The 24,011-nt window shown below is 51.2% G+C and overlaps 2 protein-coding genes across 4 annotated transcripts in view; one reads left to right on the plus strand and one right to left on the minus strand.

The window, feature by feature from the left end:
- The window catches only part of PHAF1 (phagosome assembly factor 1), a 39,835-nt gene extending 19,897 nt beyond the window's left edge, over positions 1–19,938 (plus strand). For all 3 annotated transcript variants that reach the window (XM_063597654.1, XM_003812215.6, XM_008964628.6), the window contains 13 exons: positions 2,666–2,709; positions 3,825–3,904; positions 4,196–4,290; positions 5,576–5,673; positions 5,763–5,875; positions 11,391–11,524; positions 11,920–12,003; positions 15,708–15,790; positions 16,248–16,291; positions 16,778–16,821; positions 16,972–17,030; positions 17,681–17,753; positions 18,439–19,938. In XM_063597654.1, the coding sequence (XP_063453724.1) occupies positions 2,666–2,709; positions 3,825–3,904; positions 4,196–4,290; positions 5,576–5,673; positions 5,763–5,875; positions 11,391–11,524; positions 11,920–12,003; positions 15,708–15,790; positions 16,248–16,291; positions 16,778–16,821; positions 16,972–17,030; positions 17,681–17,753; positions 18,439–18,525 (1,038 nt within the window). In that variant the 3' untranslated portion in view covers positions 18,526–19,938. The remainder of the gene's footprint in view (positions 1–2,665; positions 2,710–3,824; positions 3,905–4,195; positions 4,291–5,575; positions 5,674–5,762; positions 5,876–11,390; positions 11,525–11,919; positions 12,004–15,707; positions 15,791–16,247; positions 16,292–16,777; positions 16,822–16,971; positions 17,031–17,680; positions 17,754–18,438) is intronic.
- B3GNT9 (UDP-GlcNAc:betaGal beta-1,3-N-acetylglucosaminyltransferase 9) lies at positions 19,498–22,654 on the minus strand. Its single transcript, XM_003812214.6, has 2 exons — positions 22,258–22,654; positions 19,498–22,064 (listed from the first exon to the last, which is right to left on the minus strand). The coding sequence occupies exon 2, from the start codon at positions 21,876–21,878 to the stop codon at positions 20,670–20,672; it is 1,209 nt and encodes a 402-aa protein (XP_003812262.1). The 5' UTR covers positions 21,879–22,064; positions 22,258–22,654; the 3' UTR covers positions 19,498–20,669.
- Positions 22,655–24,011: the final 1,357 nt, after the last annotated feature.

The raw sequence follows: 24,011 nt of genomic DNA on the forward strand, positions 1-24,011 counted from the left end.
TTGGCTGCTGCCACACCTCTTCCCCTCTGGGGAAATCAGGAGCTTCTGTAGCCCAGAGATGGAAAATCATGGGCTTTAGCCTTCCCAGCTGCTTGTCCCTGTAGTGCAGCAAGCTCCAAGAGATGAAATCTGCTTATTGATGCTCCTAGTGACATGAAGGACTCCAGGATGGCCAGCACTCTGGGTCCATTGCCACAAGTGTTGCTTCGTGCCCTGTGATTAGCTCTGGTCCACTGTTTTCCCATTGATTAGGCAGGGTTGAAGCACCTGTATGTGTTGGACCCGTATAGCTGTTGGCAGGTGAGGTGCCAGTGATACAGGAGGAACATCGTGCAGGCTCACTTCCACAGGGCGGGTGGTGGGAAGCTTTGGGGGATGACTGGCCAGCTGTAGGGATAGAAGTGAGGGAGGTGAGTGCCTGCGCCTGCTATGAACAGGAGGGCTTCTGGCTGAAGGTAGAGGCTCTCAGCTAGACAAGGCTCTGGCCTCAGTGAAATGGCATGCCAGTTTGGCATGATATATTCCCATGCCCAGATATTCTGAAAGGGACACTGGCTATCTTCTGAATCATAGCTGTTCCCCTGCCCTTCCTTCCACAGCCCCTCCTGGCACTTCTTTTCATGCTTTCAAGCTTCATACCAGGCAGAATTGCCTAACATGAATTGAACACCTTCCCTATGCAAATTAATGAGTCCCTCAAGGGGCTTAACTTATTGGACCACTTAACAGAATACACAAGTATGGAGGAAAGGATTCATTCCAGTGCTGTGACGGCCTAGCAGAGGGAGCAGTTCTTTCTAGCAGATAGGATCAAAAGAGCTACATTATAGTCAAGAGGTATCCAATTTGGTTCAGTGTTGTGGTCTCTAAATAAAGTTAGGGATAGGGTCTCTGGCCAAAAGCGAACCTACTATCTATTATGTCTCAGTTTCTTTGGCAGTGCCAGATGTTCCTGCATACAATGCCCCACAGCCTCTTCCACAATCAGGCTCAGATTGGCAGGACAAACAGATATTGAGCCAGCTCTGCTTGTGTCTCCACAATGAGAGCAAAACCTCCCAGCTGGAGGATGGTAGATGGTGCTCCGAGCCCCTACCTGTGCTGCTGGCTGCCAAGCCCTTGACACCATTGCATGGAGGACTTCATAGTGCTTATTACTTGGCACCACTGATGGCCGAGTGTTAGGTGATGCCTTTTCCTTTATCTCTGCCCTGCCCTGAGTTCTTAGAATTTCATCTGAGGCTGAACCCATTAAAGAGCAAGCTTCACAAAGGTCCTGAGGCTTTCTTGTTTCAACCAGATCCTCTTCATCAGGGACATAACTGAATACTGTCACACTTGTGTGACAAATATTATGGCTTGCTTTCTAATGGGATAGACCTCCCCCTCCATCTTTTTGTTTTGTAAACAAAATCAACTTCAAAATAAGCTATTTTCTTTCTTTCTTTCTTTCTTTTGGAGGAGTCTCGCTCTGTCGCCCAGGCTGGGGTGCAGTGGCGCAATCTCGGCTCACTGCAAGCTCCGTCTCCCAGGTTCACGCCATTCTCCTGCCTCAGCCTCCTCAGTAGCTGGGACTACAGGCACCCACCACCACGCCTGGCTAATTTTTTGTATTTTTCAGTAGAGACATGGTTTCACCGTGTTAGCCAGGATGGTCTCGATCTCCTGACCTTGTGATCCGCCCGCCTTGGCCTCCCAAAGTGCTGGGATTATAGGCGTGAGCCACCGCGCCCGGCCTTTTTTTTTTTTTTGAGACGGAGTCTCGCTCTGTCACCCAGGCTGGAGTGCAGTGGCGCAATCTCAGCTCACTGCAACCTCCAACTCCTGGGTTCAAGCGGTTCTCCTGCCTCAGCCTCCAGAGTAGCTGGGATTACAGGTGTGTGCCACCACGCCCAGCTAATTTTTGTATTTTTAGTAGAGACAGGATTTCACCATGTTGGTCAGGCTGGTCTGGAACTCCTGACCTCAGGAGATCCACCTACCTGGGCCTCCCAAAGTGCTGGGATTATAGGCGTGAGCCACCGTGCCCGGCTAAAGTAAGCTATTTTCTAAAGCAACCCGACCTGGGTTTTAAAATGCAGCAAAATATGAGATGGGAGGAAGGGGGCTTAGTGCCCAAAGCAGAGCCTTAACAAGCTTCATGTCTGTGGAAGAGATCATTGTCCTATAGGGTGGTGTGTGCTCCAGCCTGACCCAGAAGTGGACTGCATGTAAGAGCCTTGACCCAGAGCATCCATGGACATCTGTTGAGCAGTCCACTAGGAGAGGGAAGCTAAGAGGTTATGCTGAAGGGGACACTGGCTATGGTTATGCTGAAGGGGAAACTGGTTTTCTCCCTGGTTTCAAAATAACAAAGGACTGTCATGGTGGCTCGTGCTTGTAATCCCAGCACTTTGGGAGGCTAAGACAGGAGGATCATTTGAGCCCAGGAGTTTGAGACCAGCCTGGGCAACATAGTTTTTTAGTTTTGCTAAGATTCTATCTCTATAAAGTTTTTAAAAAAATTTTAAATGAGAACAAAAGATAACATGCAGTGCTTCCATAAAATTTCTATTGGTAATAGTTTTTTTTTTTTTTTTTACTATTTATTCTATAAATGTATTTTTAATCATTTTTAGTCTGTCATCACTTTCAGAGCATTGACAACTCTTAAACTTTTTTTTAGGTGATTGAAGTATGTGATTTGACTAAAGTAAAGTTAAAATATTGGTAAGTTTTCTCCCCTGCTGGTATATGTCACACTTGGTATAGACAGGCCATATCTACTACCTTCATAAGTTAGTAAAGATTCACATCTGTCACAGATGTGAATTATAGCCTGGTGCCATGAATTCCTGAGGCAACCTTCAAGCCTGCTCAGTTTCCTGGAGAAGAGAAGTAAACCTCATTAAGAATATGTAATGTGTTTAACACTTCATGTATATGTCATCTAACTTAATCCACTTGACAAAGCCAGACCTCAGCTCAGAGGTGATGTGACAGTCTCCTGGGTCATAGCTGCCCTCCCGCTGACAGCCTCTCTTGGCACCTCTTTTCATGTTTTCATGAGTAATAGAGGTGGGACAAACCAGATAGGTCTGACTCCAAAGCCTATGCTGAAGAGAATGCCAAAGAGACCACCATTTTAGAGCTATAATGTATTTTTTAGAATTACAGCAGGGATGACATGCACAGTCCAAAGTTGTTGTGCCCCCATTATGGCAAGGCAGCATGCCTGCATCTAAAAATCTAGAATACTCCTTCCTTTCTTTCTTTCTTTCTTTTTTTTTTTGAGACGGAGTCTCTCTCTGTCACCCAGGCTGGTGTGCAGTGGCGCCATCTCAGCTCACTGTAACCTCCACCTCCTGGGTTCAAGCAATAGAATACTCCTTTCAGTAAGTCTCCTTAACTGGCTTCCCTTTCCCTTTTTGAGGGTGTGAAGAGGACCTGATTCCTGGGGCAGGCTCAGGCAGTTTTGCTGATAGAGGAGTAGACAAGCAAATGTGTGGTACCACTGGCCCCTGCAGGTTCTAGTTGTCTTTTAGTTTTACTGGGGCCTTCATACCTCAGGGTCTGGTGGCTTCTCTTCTCTACCCTTTTCTTAAGAGTCACTGGTGTCATAAAGCCGCAGAGGATCAACTCTGTATATCAGCCTCATGAGAACTGACCTTCTCCTGACCTCATTAATTCTCTTACTTAAAAGTTCTCTAATTAAGCTTTGTATTTTGATATAATTAGAGACTCACCTGCCTGTGTCTTAAAAATAACTCCCCCAGCTACTATCTCACATGATCTGTGGGCCCATCTTGTGAAGCCTAGTATTAAAAAATATTTTTGTTTTTCAGTGGCGTGCATTTTAATTCTCAGGCCATAGCTCCTACCATTGAACAGATTGACCAGTCTTTTGGCGCAACCCATCCTGGAGGTAAGCCAAGTCCATCTGATTCCTCTGGTCATCAGTGGCAGTTCATAGCAATAAACCTGCCCGGTAGTGCCATCCCACCCCACTTCCTGGAGTCAGGCTCCCATAGGATTGTGGGGTTGGTACTTGGGTGTGAAGGAAACATCCTCCCCCTTGTTTTCAGCCTAGTAGGCCAGTTTAGAAACAAGCCACAGGGAAGGTGTTGTCAGTCATTACTCCCTGCCAGGCTGGTTTATGTTAGCCATTTCAGATGCCAGTCAACCATGTTATTTTCTTCTCCCCCACCCCCAACAGTGTACAACTCCGCTGAGCAGCTCTTCCATCTCAACTTCAGAGGACTGTCTTTCTCTTTTCAGTTAGACTCATGGACTGAGGCTCCAAAGTATGAGGTTAGCCCTTCCTGTCCCCTGGTGTTTGTTGTATGTGTCTGTGGTATGGCTCAGCAGATGGTGTCATGGGATGGGAATAGAGGAGTGGGTATTAGATAGGCAGACTTTCTTTGGTTTCCATGTATTTGAGCTCTACGGGGTAAAGTGGTAGAGTGGGTGGGTTGACAGAGGAAGAACAATGCTCAGGCTGACATTCCGAGGAAGAGGATACTTCCCACAATGGAGTGAGGTCAGGCTCACTTTTCAGAGATAAGTTCATTCATTCCTTATTTTCAAGCTCCTAATCAACAGTTTTCCTGGTGGCCTAGAATTTGGAGATTTCATCCTCTGGATTTTCAGTTACCTTTGTTTTTGCAAACATTTCATTCATCCTTGGGGCTGTGAAAATGATAAGCTTTCATAAGGCTTATTTTAATTAAGGAAGCATTTCTGCATTTTCCCCTATGAAGAAAAGGAAAACTGACCGGGCATGGTGGCTCATGCTTCTAATCCCAGCACTTAGGGAGGCCAAGGCGGGCAGATGACTTGAGGTCAGGAGTTCGAGACCACGTTGGCCAACATGGTGAAACCCTGTCTCTACCAAAAATATTAAAAAAAAAAAAAAAAAAAAAAAAAACAGGCCGGGCGCAGTGGCTCACGCTTGTAATCCCAGCACTTTGGGAGGCCGAGGCGGGCGGATCATGAGATCAGGAGATTGAGACCATCCTGGCTAACATGGTGAAACCCTGTCTCTACTAAAAATACAAAAAATTTAGCTGGGTGTGGTGGCGGGTGCCTGTAGTCCCAGCTACTTGGGAGGCTGAGGCAGGAGAATGGCGTGAACCTGGGAGGCGGAGCTTGCAGTGAGCCGAGATCATGCCACTGCACTCTAGCCTGGGCGACAGAGCGAGACTCCGTCTCAAAAAAAAAAAAAAAATTAGCTGGTTGTGGTGGTGCACACTTGTAGTCCCAGCTACTCAGGAAGCTGAGGCAGGAGAATCACTTGAACCTGGGAGGTGGAGGTTGCAGTGAGCTGAGGTCATGCCACTGTACTCCAACCTGGGTGACAGAGTGAGACTCCGTCTCAAAAAAAAAAAAAAAAGAAAAGGAAAACCAAGCAGAATTAAAGGTGGACTTACATGGTTTTGGGGAGTTTACTGACCCAGAGCCAGAGAGCTAGGTTTAAGGGTGCACTTTGACCCTTTGACCTGAGCAGCTCTTGAAGACCATGAGTGACAGGGAAGACCAGAGCCTGAGTCCCATGACCTGTAGTGCCCTAAGTAAAACTCTTGACCTTTGTTTGCAGCCCAATTTTGCCCATGGCCTGGCTTCTCTCCAGATACCCCATGGAGCAACTGTAAAACGAATGTACATCTACAGTGGCAACAGCCTGCAGGATACCAAGTAAGTATAAGGAGCATGAGTTTCTTGCTAAGGCCTGGGCTGCCTGGGAGAAAGAACCAAGCCTCTGCTCATTCTGTGTCTGTCCCCAGGGCTCCCATGATGCCTCTGAGCTGTTTCCTGGGCAATGTCTATGCTGAGAGTGTAGATGTTCTTCGAGATGGAACTGGACCTGCAGGTTTACGACTTCGCCTACTTGCTGCAGGTCAGTGACTGGCTTTGAGGTTGGTACATTCCGCATTATACCCATGTTGAGACAGTCTAAAATCCCACGTGCTTAGGGTGTGTCTTAGTCCATTCAGGCTGCTATAATAAAATACCATAAACTGAGTGGCTGCTAAACAACAAAAATTTATTTCTTGCAGTTCTGGAGGCTGGGAAGTCCAAGATCAAGGCACTGGCAGATTCAGTATCTGGATGCGCCTGCAGTCTAGTTCATAGAAGAGACTTCTCCCCATATCCTCATATGGTGCAAGGGGCTAGTTAACTCCCTGGAGTCTGTTTTTTAACGGCACTGATCTCAATCCTGAGGTCTCTGCTTCCATAATGTAATCACCTCCCAAAGCCCTGACCTTCTAATACCATCACCTTGGTGGTTAGGATTTCAACATATGAATTTTAGGGGAACAAAAGCATTCAGTCCATTGCCACATAGTTGGTAGAAGACAAATGATGCAGATGTTTATGGTTAAAGCTTTTGTTTAGTTTTGTCAAGGGACTGGACATAGTCTTATAATTAGCAAATCTTAATAAGCAACAGCACTGCTTCTCTCAGCATGCACATAGGCCTGCTGTGTGCTTATATAGCTTTGTGACAGTTCCCAAGTGTTTCCTGGAGATGCATCCTGTGGGTTGCAGTGCTACTGCTCTCCCCTTTTTTCTTTTTTTCTTTTTCTTTTTTTTGAGACAGAGTCTTACTCTGTTGCTGAGGCTGGAGTGCAGTGGCACGATCTCAGCTTACTGCACCCTCTGCCTCCCAGGTTCAAGTAATTTTCCTGCCTCAGCCTCCCAAGTAGCTGGGATTACAGGCACGCATTAGCACACCCGGCTAATTTTTGTATTTTTAGTAGAGACAGGGTTTCACCATGTTGTTCAGGCTGGTCTGGAACTCCTGACCTCATGATCCGCCCACCTCGGCCTCCCAAAGTGCTGGGATTACAGGCGTGAGCCACCGCACCTGGCCAGCTCTCCCCTTTTTTCTACCTTTTTTTGTTTTGTTTTGTTTTGTTTTGTTTTGTTTTGTTTTGTAAGAGATGGCCTCATTCTGTCATCCAGGCTGTAGTGCAGTGGTGCAATCATAGCTCACTGCAGCCTCAAAACTCCTGGGCTCAAGTGATCTCACCTAAGCCTCCCAAGTAGCTAGGACCACAGGCATGTGCTACCATGCCCAGTTAATTTTTGTGTATGTGGAGATGGGTCTTGCTGTGTTACCCAGAATGATCTTGAACTCCTGGGCTCAATCGATCCTCCCTCCTTGGCTTTCCAAAGTGCTGGTATTACAGGTGCAAGCTGCTACACCCAGCTTTTCTCCCTATATTATCCAGGCCGGTGTGCGTTGGAATACTGTGGCCTTGAACTCCTGGGCTCAAGCAATCCTGCCTTAACCTCCTGACTAGGCTACAGGCACGCACCACCATGCCTGGCTCCCCTTTTTCTACCCTTAATGCCAAGTTCTCAACGTAGGCAAGCAGACGGGACTTGTTGAATTGTGGTTTGGCCACACCTTGGCCAGAGTTTTGCCAACCATGAACAACAACAACAAAAAGAAATAGTTGGCCAGGTGCAGTGGCTCATGCCTGTAATCCCAGCACTTTGGGAGGCCAAAGCGGGTGGATTACCTGAGGTCAGGAGTTCAAGACCAGCCTGACCAATATGATGAAACCCCATCTCTGCTAAAAATACAAAAATTAGCTGGGCGTGGTAAAGCACGCCTGTACTCCCAGCTACTGAGGAGGCTGAGACAGGAGAATCGCTTGAACTCAGGAGGCGGAGGTTGCAGTGAGCTGAGATAGTGCCATTGCACTGGAGCCTGGGCAACAAGAGCGAAACTCCTTCTCACAGAAAAAAAAAAAAGAGTGCCACCTTCAGTAGCTGGTCCCTCCAGGATCCATGCCTTATTTTGTGACATTCCCATGCCTGGCCAACTTCAGCTGCTTTGGGTTGTGGATCGTGCTTAACGGGACTGGGAGCTTCAGCGTGGAGTTTGTTCCCATAAAGAGAGCTGAGAACCTTTGTGGAGCTCATTGCCTAACCAGCATTTATTCGTAAATTGGGTTCCTGCATCAGTCTCTGAGGCATTGATTCTTCATTTTTTTTTTTTTTTTTTTTTTTTGCTTCTTTTTTCTTTCTTTGAGACATGGTCTCCCTCTGTCACCCAGGCTGGAATGCAGTGGCACCATCATAGCTAAGTGCAGCCTTGAACTCCTGGGCACAAGGAATCCTTCTGCCTCAGCCTCCGAAGAAACTGGGACTACAGGTGCACACCACCACACCCAGCTAATTCTATTTTTTTGTAGACACGTGGTCTCCCTATGTTGCCCAGGCTGGTCTCAAACTCCTAGCCTTAAGCGGTCCTCCCACCTCAGCCTCCCAAATGGTTCTTAATTATTAAGAATCTGGTATATAGGCTGGACACGCCTATATACCAGCACTTTGGGAGGCCGAGGCGGGCGGATCACGAGGTCAGGAGATTGAGACCATCCTGACTAACACGGTGAAACCCTATCTCTACTAAAAAATAGAAAAAATTAGCCAGGCATGGTGGCAGGCGCCTGTAGTTCCAGCTACTCGGGAGGCTGAGGCAGGAGAATGGCATGAACCCAGGAGGTGGAGCTTGCAGTGAGCCGAGATAGCGCCACTGCGCTCCAGCCTGAGCGACAGAGCAAGACTCCTCAAAAAAAAAAAAAAAAAGAATCTGGTATATGAACTCTGAGCCCACTTCTGTGAACAGTTAGACAGTTCACAGCCTTCACGTTACGAATTTCTTAAAATGTGATTTTCTAGCCAAGACAGAACAACCACTTAAAGGAGTGTCACGCTTGAGCTATGGTTTTGGGGTTTTTTGTTGTTGTTGTTTTTTGACAGAGTCTTGCTGTGTTGTCCAGGCTAGAGTGCAGTGGTGTGATCTCAGCTCACTGCAACCTCTGCCTCCTGGGTTAAAGCGATTCTCATGCCTCAGCCTCCCAAGGGATTACAGACGTGTGCCACCACGCCAGGCTAATTTCTGTATTTTTAGTAGAGATGGGGTTTCACCATATTGACCAGGCTGGTCTCAAACTCCTGACGTCAAGTGATCCGCCCGCCTCAACCTCCCAAAGTGCTGGGATTACAGGTGTGAGCCACCGCACCCAGCCTGAGCTATAGTTTTTGAGAGAATTGAGATGTGGCAGCAAAGTCAAGTGATTTAGTGTGGTTTTTTTCCCAAGAGGATCACTGCTTGAAACAGCAGGGTGGTCAAGGATCAGGGTCATTAATCATCCCAGGCGACAGCAGGAGGAGCCTGTCGAGGGTGGGCTCTCAGCCAATTATGTCTGCCACCTTGTACAGCACATTCCCAGCAGTCACACTGCTCACTGCTTACACTGTCAGCAGGGCAAATGATTTGTTAAGTCAGGGCCTCAAAGGGTTATTGTCTTCACTGAGAGTTTCCTGTGGCAAGCACAAGTTTCTCAACCCACTCATTTCTCATATCCTTCCTTATGGAATATGGCTGCAGTGATGCTTTTAATGCAGGGAGTCAGTTCAGCCATCTGGTCTCCACAATAATTTGTAGAAAGATACACTTTGGGGAATCACAATCTAAAAAGTAGCTGAAACTCTTAGTAATTATACCTGGATATACTTCAAGCAGAGGGAGACAGAAGACTTACCTTTGAAGGGTGCCTTCCTTGCAGCCCCCATCTGACATCCACACGTATCTGGTGCCTGAAGAAATGTGTTAGGCCACTGGATACTTTGGGCCCAGAGTCCAGCTTGACAGGACTTTTGGTGGGTTCTATAGGTCACCCAAGGCTTGCCTAAGCCTTTATTTGCCCCTCAGTGTATACTTGCTGAGAATAGAGATTCTTGGGTTAGTTGAACTCAGTACCTAGTTATTTCAGATTTGGGTTCTCTGAAGCTTCTGCATATAAAAAATGGATTGTTACACATGAGAGAACTTTGACAACTGTAAAGCCTTGTGCTGAGTAAGATGGTGTCAGTGATTATCATGGTACCAAGAATTACAATCCTTCTCAGATTCTTGGCTTCCTTTTTTTTTTTTTGCTGGGTGGTGGGAGCAAAAACCTTGTCTCCCCCTCCACAAAATGGGGAAATTTTTACTGTTGGTGTATCTATTACTGTGCCACAACCACTTCTACATTTGTGTGTTTGTGTGTGTGTCATTAACTGTAATCATTTCTGAAATGTTTTATTAGAAAAAGTCAGAGCTTAAAGATTCTTCCCAAAGAATAAACTTTTGGCAAATCAGAAGGTCTTTTATTCCTCCACTTAGCTGGTTTGTCCCTTTTGAGTGATAATGGCTCTTGTCTGGGTTGGAGGGCTCTGTCAGGTGTTTGTGTAGAATTAGGGAGTCAAGTAATGCATGCTTTACTCTACTTGTTGATAGAGCAGTTTTACAGGTTCAGTGTCTCTGGTTAGGGGTTACCATTGAGAGTACTTTTGTAGTTTTTTTTTAAGACATTGTCTCACTCTGTCACCCAGGCTGGAATTCAGTGGTGTGATCTTAGCTCACTGCAGTCTCTGCCTCCTGGGCTCAAGTGATCCTCCCACCTTAGCCTCCCAAGTAGCTAGGACTGCAGGAGTGTGCCACCACGCCTGGCTAATTTTTATATTATATTTTGTAGAGCCAGGGTTTCACCATGTTGCCCAGGCTGGTCTTGAACGCCTGAGCTCAAGCAGTTCACCCCGCTTGGCCTCCCAAAGTGCTGGGATCATAGGCAAGAGCCACCACACCCGGCCAAGAAGTACCTCTAAACATAAATCCTTGCATCTTACCATAGTTGTGTGATGATCTGATTAAGGTCTTCTCCAGCACACATAAGCTCCAGTGATGGAGCTTATGGAGAAAAAACAGCACTGCCTTTTTTTTTTTTTTTTTTTTTTTTGAGACTGTCTCAGTCTGTCACCCAGGCTAGAGTGCAGTGGTGTGATCTTGGCTCGCTGCAACCTCTGCCTCCTGGGCTCAAGTGATCCTCCCACCTCACCCTTCCAAGTAGCTGGGACTACAGACACCCACCACCATGCCCAGCTAATTTTTGTATGTTTTTGTAGAGACGGAGTATCACCATGTTGCCCAGGCTGGTGTCAAACTCTGAGCTCAAACAACCCATCCGCCTTGGCCTCCCAAAGTGCTGGGATTATAGGCGTGAGCCACCACGTCTGGCCAGAAACTGCACTGCTTTTGTTCACTTTTGTTTCTTCAACATCTAGCACAATGTCCTAGCCCATGGTAGGCAATAAAGTAGTGAATGAATAAGTGAATGAAGTATCCAGAGCTTCATGTCACATGTGGGGGATTGAATAAGTCCCTGGCATTATTTTGAATAGTGATCTCTTGTACAGTCTTAAGCCCTGGTGACCTGATGTTTCTGATTGCATGCAGTCTTGCCCCTTGCCAGACCTAATAATGTAGCATGCAGCCAGTAGCTTCTCTGGGGCCCCCAGAGAGGGTCTCTGGTCCTAACCATAACCTGACAACCTCTCTGTCTTGTTTTTTGCAGGTTGTGGACCTGGCCTATTAGCAGATGCCAAGATGCGGGTATTTGAACGTTCAGTGTATTTTGGTGATTCCTGCCAAGATGTTCTTAGCATGCTTGGCTCTCCACACAAAGTCTTCTATAAATCAGAAGACAAGGTAGGGGAATTATGTTGCAGTCTCCTTCTTTTTTTTAATCAACACTAATTTAATATTGAGTATAAACTGTTTGCTATTTTCCCATAGAACTTGTTCTAAGTAAAGCTAATGGTAAAGTAAATTGAAAACTGTTTTCTAACCCCTGTAGTCCAATTACCCTGACTCTGTCCCTCTCCATAGTGCCTACCTTTCCTTAGAGACCAAGACAGTCCCTAGTCAACGACAGCTGGCCCCCTCTCCTCCTAGATTGGTTAGCACCCGCAGCTGAGACTCCCCACACTCTTGCTTGTTCCGCAGCTTAATGTTACACATGGAACACAATTTGTAGACTTTCAGTTAATCCGGAACTATATTAGAGGGATGGATTTTAATTTATGGTTATTTTTTCCCTACAGATGAAAATTCATTCTCCTTCCCCTCATAAACAAGTTCCATCGAAGTGTAATGACTACTTTTTTAACTACTTCACTCTTGGAGTGGTAAGTTGTGATTCCTCAGAGAAGCCCTTCATTTCTATTGGGGTGGGCAGTGCATCTTTGCAGATCTGTGTGTCCACATGCAGCTGGAACCATGCCTGGACATTGGGGAACCTAGCCCCAGCTGTCTTTGCCCAGGGTTGTTTTGCATAGGCTCTGGTACTCCAAAGTAGACCTTGCCTGCAACCAGGATTGCTCAGGAACACTAGGTTCCCTGGTACCTGTTGACTTCTTTTCTGAGGGAAACATGTTCCACAGATGGAGGCCTTGGAAATCATTCAGATTAAGCTGTTTGGAGAACTGCCCTTTTGTAAAGCATAGGACCCTCTTCTTGAGTCACAAAATGGAGACTGAAAAGGATTGGAGACAGTGGGGTGTGCTTGTATATTTTTAGAGGACCACCCCAGAGGCATTGCTGTATCCCTGTGCTGTGGACCCAGGGAGCTGGATATAGCTGGTAGCTGGCCAGTGCGGACAGTCCAGCTGGTGGGTGAGTTGCATACATGAGAAATTATTGTATAAACAGTGTTTCAGCAGGAAACATCTCAAGAGGGCAGGGCTGGCCTGGACCATGGGTCTTGTAACCTTTGAGCCTTCTACGGTCTGAGGTCCTGAGGTAGCAAACAGTAGATTTCACAGAGGGAGTGAGGAGAGACTGAGTCTGCCTAAGTGGGAAAGACCAAACACAGGAGCCAAGAGTAGTAGGGGAGCTGCTGTCGGGTCATGAACTCCTGAGAGTAGGATGGCGGCAGGAGGGAACAGTGCTGTTGCAGCTGGACCTCTGGTTCAAGGGCCAGTAATTATAGTATCTCAAGAAACTTAGGGCGTCGCTTTTCCAGCTGGAAACTACTTTGGCCGGTGGCGCCTTTGCCCCAATTTTTGCTTGCTCCCGCTGGGCTCATTCAGCTCACTCAGCCTGGCAGGCTGCGCTTAGCTCATGCTACCATCCTGGATCCCATGCCTGCCAAGGGCAAGCCAGGCATGGAGTGGCAAGGGGTGTGTGAGCGAGTGAATGTGGCATCCGGCCACTGTGCCCAGCCAGGCATGCTGACTGCTGTGGTGGGGCAGGCAGCTCCAGGCGCCAGCATAGGCACCAGCTCCATGTAAGGGTGAGGCTAGATCACGTGTACCGCAAGCGGCTTCCATTGCGGGCACCCATGTCTGGACAAGGAGAATGCGGTGGCACCCGGAAGCTTGGAGACACCAAGAACCACACAGAGCCCCAAACAGGGTGTCACAGCTCTGGCTCGGGGAGCTCCTAGGTCTGGGCTTCCTGAAGGGCGGCAGCTCTTCTCTCCTTGTCACCCACAATGTGGAAAGCGGGGCAGGGCATTTCAGCCTTATTTGTGTTACACCTCTTTCAGTCCCACCATTCGGTGGGTCCCGAGTTCTTGTCCTGCGGCCAGGAAGAATGAGGTATGCAGACAGCTGGAGGGTGAGCAAAAAGGAGAGGAGCTTTATTGGGCAACAGAACAGTTCAGAGGAGACCCATGGTGGGTAGCTCTTTCTGCAGGCAGGTCATCCTGACGAGTATCCAGCTCTCAGCAGAGAGAAGACCCATAGTGGGTAGCTTCTTTCTGTAGGCAGGTCATCCTGAGGAGTCAAGGAGTCCTGAAGTGGGTAGCTCCTTCCCACAGTTGGTAGTATTGACATCTGTCCAAGTCTGGCTGAATCCAGGGTTTTTATGGGCTCAGAAGGGAGGAAGTGCATGCTGATTGGTCCATGAGCAGGCCCGGAAAAAGCACCATAAATTCTCACTCCACCCACAGACTACCCAGAGCTGGCAGCCCGGCCCCCAGGCCTCAGGCCATCCCAGGCTTGAAGGTGGGGTTTCACCTCGGACCCAGCCCTTTCTGCCCAGGAGCCCTTCTGCTTCCTACCACCATCAGCGTGCCATCCATGGTGCCCATGCTGTTCATGCCGAGGCGGCAGGGGGCTAGTGTGTCAGTGCTGCCCTGAGTGCGTGCACTCCCAACCAGGTCATGACAGCGCCTGGGCTCAGCCACAACTTTGCCCCTCCCCAGAGCAGGCACCGGGAGTGGGGAGAGGCTAGGTAGTGGGAGCAGGCACTTTCAAGCCTGCCGGGGCAAGGGGCCTTCTGGGCCCCTGAGAGTGCAGGGATGCCAGGGTCTGGAGCTGCAGCTGGGAGGCTGCAGCTACACCCAGGAGCATGGGCTCCTGCCCTGCCAACTTAGTAGAGGCCAGGGCTCTCACCTGTTCCCAGTTCCCATAGGCTCTGCATAGTTCTATGGGAAAACAGAGGTCGCGGCCACACTTCCTCTGCTCCAGTCGGCATCCTCGCAGCGGCCACTCCAGATGGGCCATTGCTGCCATCAATAGGTGACAGGGAAGATGGAGAGAATGGACTGGCCTCAGTAGGACTTAGTTGGCTGTGGGTACAGGGGTAGAGTCAGAGGTTACCCTGAGGTCACGGGCCCAAGCAGCTGGATGGATATGAAGCTGGGAAGGGTAGGGGATAGGAGGGAAGTGTTCACTGGGTGGCATCAAATCCAGGTCCAAGTCCTAGAGAGAGGTCAGGCTGGAACTTCAGTTCCTGGGGTTGCTGACTCCCACAGAGGGTGTAATGGAAACCAGGAGGGTCTGATGGATTGTGGAATTCAGAATAGTCAAGTGGCCTTGAGCCCCTCAAGAACCAGGTGACTTGGCCAGCATGGTGGCTCACGCCTGTAATCCCAGCACTTTGGGAGGCCAAGGTGGGTGGATCACCTGAGGTCAGGAGTTCGAGACCAACCTGACCAATATGGTGAAACCCCCATCTCCACTAAAATTACAAAAATTAGCCGGGCGTGGTGGTGTGCACCTGTATTCTCGTATTCTCAACTCAAGGAATCCTCCTGCCTTGGCCTCCCAAAGTCCTGAGTCTGCATCCTCAGATTCTCTTGGCTCTGCTGCTTACCATCTGGGCACCACGCTAGGTGACTTACTGCACCTCCTGGGGCCTTGGTTTCCTCATCTCTAAAGAGGAACCTGCCTTGAAAGTTTGTAAAGCACCTTTATTCAGTAAATCTTTATTGAGTACCTACTGTGTGCCAGGCACTACTCTAGGAGTTGGGGATACAGCAGTGAAGAACACAGACGGACAACCCTGCCCTCACGGAGCTTATATTCAGAGGGAAGAAAGCCACTTAGCAGGACAAAGAGCTAAAATGGATAGTACAGTGTGTTGAGAGGTAACACACATGACAGAAAAGATAAGGTATGGGGCCAGGCACGGTGGCTCACACCTGTAATGCCAGCACTTTGGGAGGCCGAGGTGGGCGGATCACCTGAGGTCAGGAGTTTGAGACCAGGCTGGCCAACATGGTGAAATCCCGTCTCTAAAAATAAAAATAAATTAAAAAAAAAAAAGCCAGGCGTGGTGGTGGGCGCCTGTAATCCCAGCTACTCGGGAGGCTGAGGCAGGAGAATTGCTTGAACCCAGGAGACAGAGGTTACAGTGAGCTGACACAGTGCCACTGCACTCCAGCCTCCGTGACAGAGTGAGACTCCATCTCAAAAAAGAAGAAAGAAAATGTCTAAAAGCTGCTTGGTCTGTCCCCTGGACTGTTGTCTGGAAGAAAGGTGATGCCTGCAGGCATTCTTGCTGTGGAGTGCAGTGGATGTCCCAAGTTGGACATGCCTTTGGAAAGGCCTCTGCCCTGCCTCAGTAACATTCCCTCCTTGAGTACCCTTGTTTTCTATCCCAGGACATCCTCTTTGATGCGAATACACACAAAGTGAAGAAGTTTGTTCTACACACCAATTACCCTGGGCATTATAATTTCAACATGTGAGTACACCTGTCTGTACCTCCCCTCTGTGAAGTGAGTTTTGGGCTGAAAACCCCAGGAAAGAGCTTTTGGCTTTGGGTGTTCACTAATTTATCTACACCTGAATTCTTGCTGTTTCATGGGAAGTGAATTTCCTGAGTGCTTGCTGTGTTCCTGGCACAGGGTCCAATGCCTTACATCTCTCTGTTTGAACCCATTTTACAAATAGGGAAATAAGTTCAGAAAGCTTGATGTCTTATCCAAGGTAATAGGCTCTCCAGAACCCAGGGCCAAGATCTTTTCTGTTCGACTTCCGTGCCTAAATCTGGCCTCCCCCAGTGAACACTGTCAGGCACTCAGAGCCAGGGCTTTGGGCAGGTGTGTTTGGTTCTGTTTCTCCTGGGGTGTGGGGTTGGAATATGGGAGTGGCCAGGCCTTCTAGGAGGCCCAGCCTTTACCCATCTGCCTTCTCTCTAGTTATCATCGCTGTGAGTTCAAGATCCCACTAGCCATAAAGAAAGGTGAGTAGTGAAAGCTCTCAGGGTAAGGGAGGGGTTTTAGAGTCTGTTTTCCACTATGAAAAGGGAGAAAGATCGAAGCAGTGGTTGGATGTGTGGAGCTTCTGCCCATGGCCTCAGTTCCTCTGGGGTGGGCTCATTGTTCTGGGGGCTGCAGTGTTCTTGGTCTGAGTCTCCTAGAGGCCCTTGAGGCCTTTTCCTATGACTGTGGGATTGCCGGCCTCTGGAGGGGAGAGTTTCTTATCTACAGATGATCATCCAGGGGGCCCCAGCCCATCCTTGTTGCCTGCCACCCACTGCCAATTGTTGTAGCTCACACCTGACTGACCTCCCTTCACCCCTCCATCCTCTTCCACCCTGGAACTCCAAATCCTCCCCATGTACTCCAACCCCAGTGCAAAGGGACACCAGGTCTGGTTCCTACCTAGGGCTGGGGCCACAGGTAGGCTGGGCCAGCTACAAATCTGCCCCACTGTCTTCTCTTTTCAGAAAACGCAGATGGTCAGACAGAAACATGCACGACCTACAGCAAGGTGAGCACCTATCTTCCTACCTGGCACAGCCTGAGAATGAGGTGGACATGAGCCTGCAGGCAGTATGGGGCTGTGTCCTCTAGGCCAGCCATTGGTCACAGACATGTTCATGTCCCTACTAACCCCTGCTCCCCTCTATCCCTCTTGCAGTGGGACAACATCCAGGAGCTCCTGGGCCACCCTGTGGAGAAGCCTGTTGTCCTGCACAGGTGAGTGGGAGTTTGATGTCCCCGGCCACCCCACCTGACTCCTCAGAGCCCAGAAAGCCCAGGGAAGCCTGGCACAGTGGATGTTGCTTAAAAATTACATAAGTTTCTGATATTGCCACAAGCATACTTCCTGCCCCACTCTGCACATTAGGACTGAGTCAACTGTTCTGTGTGTTCATCTTTGATAGAGAGAATGTCCCCAGGGGTAGCTCCCCTCTCCCAACCCTACCTCTAGGTATGGGGGCCTTCTCACCCTCAGTTATTCAATAAGGAAGGAGGGCTTGGCTGGCTGGCCTGGGCTCTTTTTCCCTTTGAGCTTTGAGCTGCTGCCTGCTGAAGTCCACAGCCCCGTTCCTGGTTGGCCATGCTGCCTGAGATTCTCTCACTCGAGAGGGCCCTCTTGACTCCTCACCACCCTAGTCCAGTTCCACAGTAACTTTTTTGTCCTGTTGGGCTCTGTATGTATAATTCTGAGTTGAGTGAGACCATCCCTACCCCTAGGATCTTGCAGGCCTGTGTGGGAAACAGACAGACACTCACAGCCATGAGAGACTACTGGCCAGTATCCCATACCCCAGAAAACACTAGATCCCTTGCTTTAAGGCCGTGGCCTCTGTCTGCCTCTCTAATTCTGAATTCTCTGGCCTCAGGTCTTCCTCCCCAAACAACACCAACCCATTTGGTTCCACATTCTGCTTTGGTCTTCAGCGAATGATCTTTGAGGTAAGCTGTGGAAGCCCTAGAAATAAACTGCCTGGGGGGTTGCTGGTCATGGCAGGGCCAGGTGAATGATGGAGGGAAATTGGGGAGGCCATAGTGGGCAGATTCATCCTTCTTCAGCAACCGTGTCTGCTGCATACTGGGCCTCCCCACACTTAACAATGAAGGTTCAGAAATGATGTTGAGAAATCTGGGGTCACAGAGGCCGAAGCAGTGGTCTGTATCCAACAAGATGGGAGGTAACGGATCCCAAGTTTCTATCTGACAACATGATTATAGCAGGGAAGGGAACCACAGGGCAAGTGGGGCCCAGCAGAGGGTGTTGAGGGCCCTCCAGTGGCATGTGAACAAATGCATTGTAGGGGAGTGAGTGGCTCTGGAGGCCCTGCTGACTTGGGAGAACAGCAAGCTGCCCTTGTTTTCCCTGTGGATGCAGTATCTCCAGCAGACACTTAACAGTTCCAGAAGGACTAGACACGTGGCCATGGTAAAGGCTGTGTGTAACCACTGAGAAACAGGCAGATCTCAGGCAGAGGGGGGCCTTTAGCATGAACCAGGGGAGGTTGAGGAGTTGGGAAACCCAGCCGTTAGGTGCAGGTATGTCACACAACCTCCACCCCTCATGCACAGGATCTGCCTACATCCCTCTACCCCTCCCACTTGACCCACTGTCCTATTCTCACACCAGGTCATGCAGAACAACCACATTGCCTCGGTGACCCTGTATGGCCCCCCTAGACCTGGTAGCCACCTGAGAACAGCGGAGCTCCCCTAGGGACACCACCACCCATGCCTCTCTGTCCCGTGGAACTGTGCATCACATCCTGCTCAGTGGGCCTCTGTACCACCCTGTGGGTTTTCTTGGACACCTGGCCAGTGCTGAAGGGCTGTTGTGATGTTCTGAGGTTGGGCTCAGGCTGGGTGCTCTGCCATGGGCTGAGTGGCCCAGATATTCTTCTGTCCATCTGTGGCCTGCTGGTGCCAGCAGGGGACACAGACTGCAAAGAGAAGCACAAAGTTTGAGCCTTGATTCCTGGACCCAGGAGCTCTCAACTAACAAGGAGGCAGGAGAGGTCAACCCTTGTCCCATGCACATTGGGAAGACTTGGGGCTCTTTCTGTGACTGAGGACACAGGCACCCAGGATAAGGACAAGGTCCTGCCTTTGGCTCCACATTGCCACATGACCCTTAAGGCAAGCAGGTAGCGTGTCCATAGTACTTGGTTGCGACATTTGCACTACATCCACTTTAGTTACTTGATGAGCTGGCTGTGGCCAGGGTGGCCCACCTGCCCTTCCCTGTTCCTTTCTTGCACGCGCTCCCTGCCTGGGCACACCAAACTGGTTGAAACACAGCTTTCTACCATCCAGGTACATGCCCAGGCCTGGTTCTCACCCCTGTTGGAGTCAGCTTTCAAGATTGCCTGTGCCCCTGCTCTGCCCCATCCTGGCTGGCAGGGCTGCATGTTTCCATCCTGTTTGCCTCTTTTATTTAATGCCAAAGTTTTAGCCAAAGACATCTTCCTACTTTTGTTGTGTTTCAGCATTCTGTTCTGCACTGTGGGCTGGCTCTCTGCCCCAACCCTGGGCACTGGCCCCTGGCTGGGCCATTTCATGGCTCAAAGCCTCTGGGGGCTCAAGGAAGGCTGGGCTGCTCAGTCCCTTCATGGGTCTTGCTAATGGAAAGTAGCATATATGTGCTTTAAAAATATTAATCCTTTTGAAAAGAATTGAGAAGAGAAATGTATAATTTTATCCCATTTTTAATATTTTGGTCTAGCAACTTGTGATACATAGATGACAATTTTGTGAGTTTTTCAAATGTGTGTACAGATTTTTGTAAATATGACTCTTTTGTAATTAACTCATGTACAGCCTCATCCTGTATAGTTTAATGATGAACGTGCAGGGGACCTGTCTCAGGCTCCTATATGGTTCCTGGGCCTTATAGCCAGGTTTGTGTGGCGCTCCCGACTTTTGTGACTGACTGGTGTCTTCCCATTTGGACTGTGGCCTGGCCAGAGCCCCTTGCATATCCCCACTGTCAGGGGCAGCCAGGACTGTTCCCATCCTCCTGGAATGGGGGAACCTTCCTTATCCCCTGCCCACATCCCCTCTCCAATAAAGCACCTGCGCCCTCAGCAATGGCCTGCCATGTGCTGTTGCTGGGATGTTTGTACTAAGGTAAGTGTGGGTATTGGTTTTTTGAGCAAGGGGGTGGTTGAAGCATATGGGGAAATTAATAGTGGTGGCATCTCAGGGGAAGACATTCCTTGGCTCCTCTGAGGGGATACAGCCTCCAGTGGGAGACTGGCATTGTTGTGTGAGTTCAGGAGGTGGGGAAAGACTAGGTAGGACCGTGCACTCATTTGTCCCTTATGTGTGGCTCCATCCCTGGTGCTCAGCCACACCTGGGCCCAGGAGAGGTTGTGGGAAGCATAATGTCTGTTTTCAGATGAGCTGTGGCAAAGTGCCTGCCAGGTTCATGAATTCAGGCTGTGGCGGCCGGAGCCCCTCCACCTCCCTGTGGGGCCTGGCCTTGAGAGCCTCTGCATGCGTCCGAGTCAGCCTAGGGGTTCCAAATCCAGCAGAGTGGTAGGATTCCCTAAGTCCCTGCCACCCCACCAGAACACACCTCTGTGCTACTAGGAGGACCAGACATATCCACTGCTCTGGGACCTGTTGGACAAGAGATGGTCATATACCACCCAGCCTTGGCTCGCTCAAAGGGTCACCATTACACAGGTTTCAACTGGTTCCAGCAGGGTGGACCGCGAGGAGCCAAGCTTAACCCCCATCCCCTGGGATCCTGTGGAGACAGGCACCTGGTGATCAGGGAAGAACCACATACACGGCAATAATCTGGGAAACCGGCTCCATCCTGGGTCTGAGTTAGGAGCTTGGGGCTGTAGTGGGGAGCTAGGAGTCCCATTGGAAGGGGCCTGCAGCGACAGGCTGTGGATGCGCACAGGCTGGCCCATGCGGCCCGTGCAGCAGGCGCCACATAAGCCAGATGTCAGCGGCCGAGAGCCCGTGCACTACAACCAGCTCACGGTAAAAGCAGGGGTCGAAGGTGCTCAAATGCGGCGCGGCTGAAGGCTGGGGGATGCCAAAGGTGCGGAAGGCAGGGTGAGGCTCGGGCGTGAGCCGCAGGCGCTGCAGACACATGCCCAGAAAGACGTCGTCGATGGGGAAGAGCTCGACCTGCGCACAGGCGCCAGCCAGGCGGTGCAGCGTGGCCCCGGAAAGCACAAAGCCACCGCCGCCCGCGTACGCCGGATAGGCGGGCAGGCCGTACACGGCCTCGGGGATGTAGTACTTGCTAGCCCGCGTGCGGATGGGCCGCGCCTGCACAATTACGTCACCAGCAAGCAGGTCTTGCGCCGGATCCCGCGGCGCCAGGAACTCCAGGAGATTTCCCACGTTCACGAACACATCTGCGTCGCCCTTAAAAACGAAGCGCACGTCGGGGCAGAAAGCTGAGGCCCAGGCTAGAAAGTGGATCTCCTTGAGCGTTAGGTTAAAAAAGGTGTCGTCGAAGGCCCAGAGCAGGATGTCCGCATACGTAAGGCTCTCGGCCCGCAGCAGGGCGCGCCAGTGGGTTCGCGCGCCCTCCCCAACTTCGTCGGCCCCGCCCGAGCCTGCGCCCCTGGGCACGCCCAGCAAGAACACGCGGCGCACCAGCGCCCCCTGCACGCGACCCTCCGCGCCCCACGTCTGGCGCACGGCTTGGCGCCGCTCGAAGTCCTCTGTCACTGACTTGACAGCAATAAGCAGGTCCGGGCGGCCACCGGGTGCGCCGTCGCCGCGGCACTTGTGCGGCTGGTTAATGAGCAGTGGAAACCGCCGCTGGTCCTTGGCGCGCAAATAGCGGGCGAAGTCAAAGGGTCCCGTAGGCGTGGGCGGCGCCGGTGTGTCCCCTTCGTAGGCCGGCGGGGCTGCACCCGCGTCGGGTAACTGGAACGCGCGGGGTCCGGGGGTGGGCCTCGGTGCCGCCCTCCCTCGCCCTCGCGGCGCGCTCGTCGTCGGGACCGAGCCGTCGCGCTGCGCATAGAGTAGGAGGCCCAGGGAGGCGCCAAGGAGCAGCGTGAGCAATGCGTCCCTGCGTAGGCGCAGCCTCCTCCTCATCTCCGCGCGGCCTGCGCCCTCCCTCCCCTGTAAGGGTCGCAGTCGGCAGCAGGGGGCAGCGAGCCCCGCCCTCCCCAGCTGAGGGGGCGGGAGGCCACGCCCCGGGGGGGGCTCCAGCGACCGACGGTTGAGCCCCTTGCGTTGTTCTCCTCCTCCCGGCCGTGTCGCACCGCCGGGACGGGCAGCCTGAAGGGACAAGAAGTTCACCCATGTAGCCAACTCCCCCGCGGCCTCAGCTCCGGCCCAGTACTGCGACCCAGGGCCGGGCAGGGAGACTGGGAGCCTCGGCCCCTCCCCCGCCCGCCTCCCTCGCGCTGAGGCCGAATCCCTTCCACCCTGCCATCCCCTCAATGTCGGGCCCTGGGGTCCCGACACTCACACTCGGCCCTCGGAAGTGGCGCAGCCCCGGACGCCCTGGCCTCCGGGGCTCAGCGCAGGGTCCCAGGGGCCGCCATGGACCGGGCCCGAGCCAAATGCAGCGTTGGCAGGAAGGGGGACCGGTGCCGTGCCACGTGACCCTCCAGCTGTGCGCGCCCAGACTTCTGGAGCTCAGCTCCGCCCCGGCGCCAGGAGCACTCCGGCCTCAGAGTGGGGACTAATCCCTGAGAGGGAGCCTCCTCACTGTCAGTCCCTCTGGGAAGGGCTGGTCTGGGTGCTCACACCCCAAATTCGCCTTTCTGGGGATTGGGAAGAAGCATCAACTCCCCTGGTTAGCTCCCCCAACTATCCACTCCCCACTCCCGCGTCTCTGGAGTGGGGCGGAGCCTGGGCTGCTAGGAGCCCCTGAGCAGGCCGGTTCCAAATGCGCATGAACCTGGCCACCATCCCGGGCGGGCCTCTCCTCAGCAGCCCTGATTCCATCAGGCAGGGTGCATACGCTGCCCCCGAGACACATGGCTGTCTTCTTACTCCTGGTTCTGCCATGCTCCCCACCCCCAATAAACACACGCACGGGACAAACAAGGCAGCCCACCCAATCCTCAGGGCAACTCTGCCAGCAGCTCTCATTCATGCCCAGATGGGGACACTGGGGGGCTCTTCGGGGAGTTAAGTGACTTGCCCAGGATCCAAAGGCCAGAAAGCTCTGCCCCCAGGTCTTCTGAAATTCAGTCCAGGATTATTTTATCTGTCCTTGCCCCGCTCATCCATCCACTGGGATACAGAACAGGGGGCCAACCCAGTCTGCTTTAATTTCACAGGCAAGCACTTCAGCCTGTCTCCCCGGGGGCTAATGGACCTGAGCCCAAGCCAGGTGCAGTTCTGAGTCCCCTGGTCCCCAGCATAGCCTACTGCAGGTAGAAATGATCAGGCCTGTGCAGCTGCAGGTCAGACAGGGCTGGCAAGGATGGGGACAGCTTGGGAAGACTCCTGGCGGAGGCCTTGGCTAAAGGATTGCTCTGGGATGCAGGTGGACGGAGGTGCTCTGCAATGGAGAGCTAAGTCCTTGCGCAGCTCAGCTGCCAACTCTCTCTTTCTTGGTCCCAGCCCATGTGGTGGAGCCTGGAATAGACAGCCTCTACTGGTCTCTTAAGAACCCAGCCCCATCCTCTGTCCAAGGGCTATATCTGCTCCTGACGGCTTCTTCCCACCAATGTTCAATCTTAAAAAGCCAACTCTCTGGCTGGGTGTGGTGGCTTATGCCTGTAACCTCAACACTTTGGGAGGCTGAGGTGAGTGGATCACTTGAGGTCAGGAAGTCAAGACCAGCCTGGCCAACGTGGTGAAACCCCCATCTCTACTAAAAATACAAAAATTAGCTAGGCATGGTGGTGGGCACCTGTAATCCCAGCTACTTAGAGGGCTGAGGCAGGAGAATTGCTTGAACCTGGAAGGTGGAGGTTGCAGTGAGCCAAGAACACACCACTGCACTCCATCCTGGGCAACAGAGCGAGACTGTCTCAAAAAAAAAAAAAAAAAAAAAAAAAAAGGCCAGTCGTGGTGGCTTACTCCTGTAATCCCAACACTTTGGGAGGCCAAGGCAGGTGGATCACTTGAGGCCAGGAGTTTGAGACCAGCCTGGCCAACATGGAGAAACCCTGTCTCTATTAAAAATACAAAAATTAGCCAGGTATGGTGGCACGTGCCTGTAATCCCAGGTACTTGGGAGGCTGAGGCAGGAAAATCACTTGAACC

The sequence above is a fragment of the Pan paniscus genome, chromosome 18 (genome assembly GCF_029289425.2).
Source record: "Pan paniscus chromosome 18, NHGRI_mPanPan1-v2.0_pri, whole genome shotgun sequence".
NCBI classification, from domain to species: domain Eukaryota; kingdom Metazoa; phylum Chordata; class Mammalia; order Primates; family Hominidae; genus Pan; species Pan paniscus.

What these genes read in the sequence shown, in the direction of transcription:
- B3GNT9 (XM_003812214.6), bottom strand. Translation starts at nt 21,878, where the DNA reads ATGAGGAGGAGGCTGCGCCTACGCAGGGACGCATTGCTCACGCTGCTC.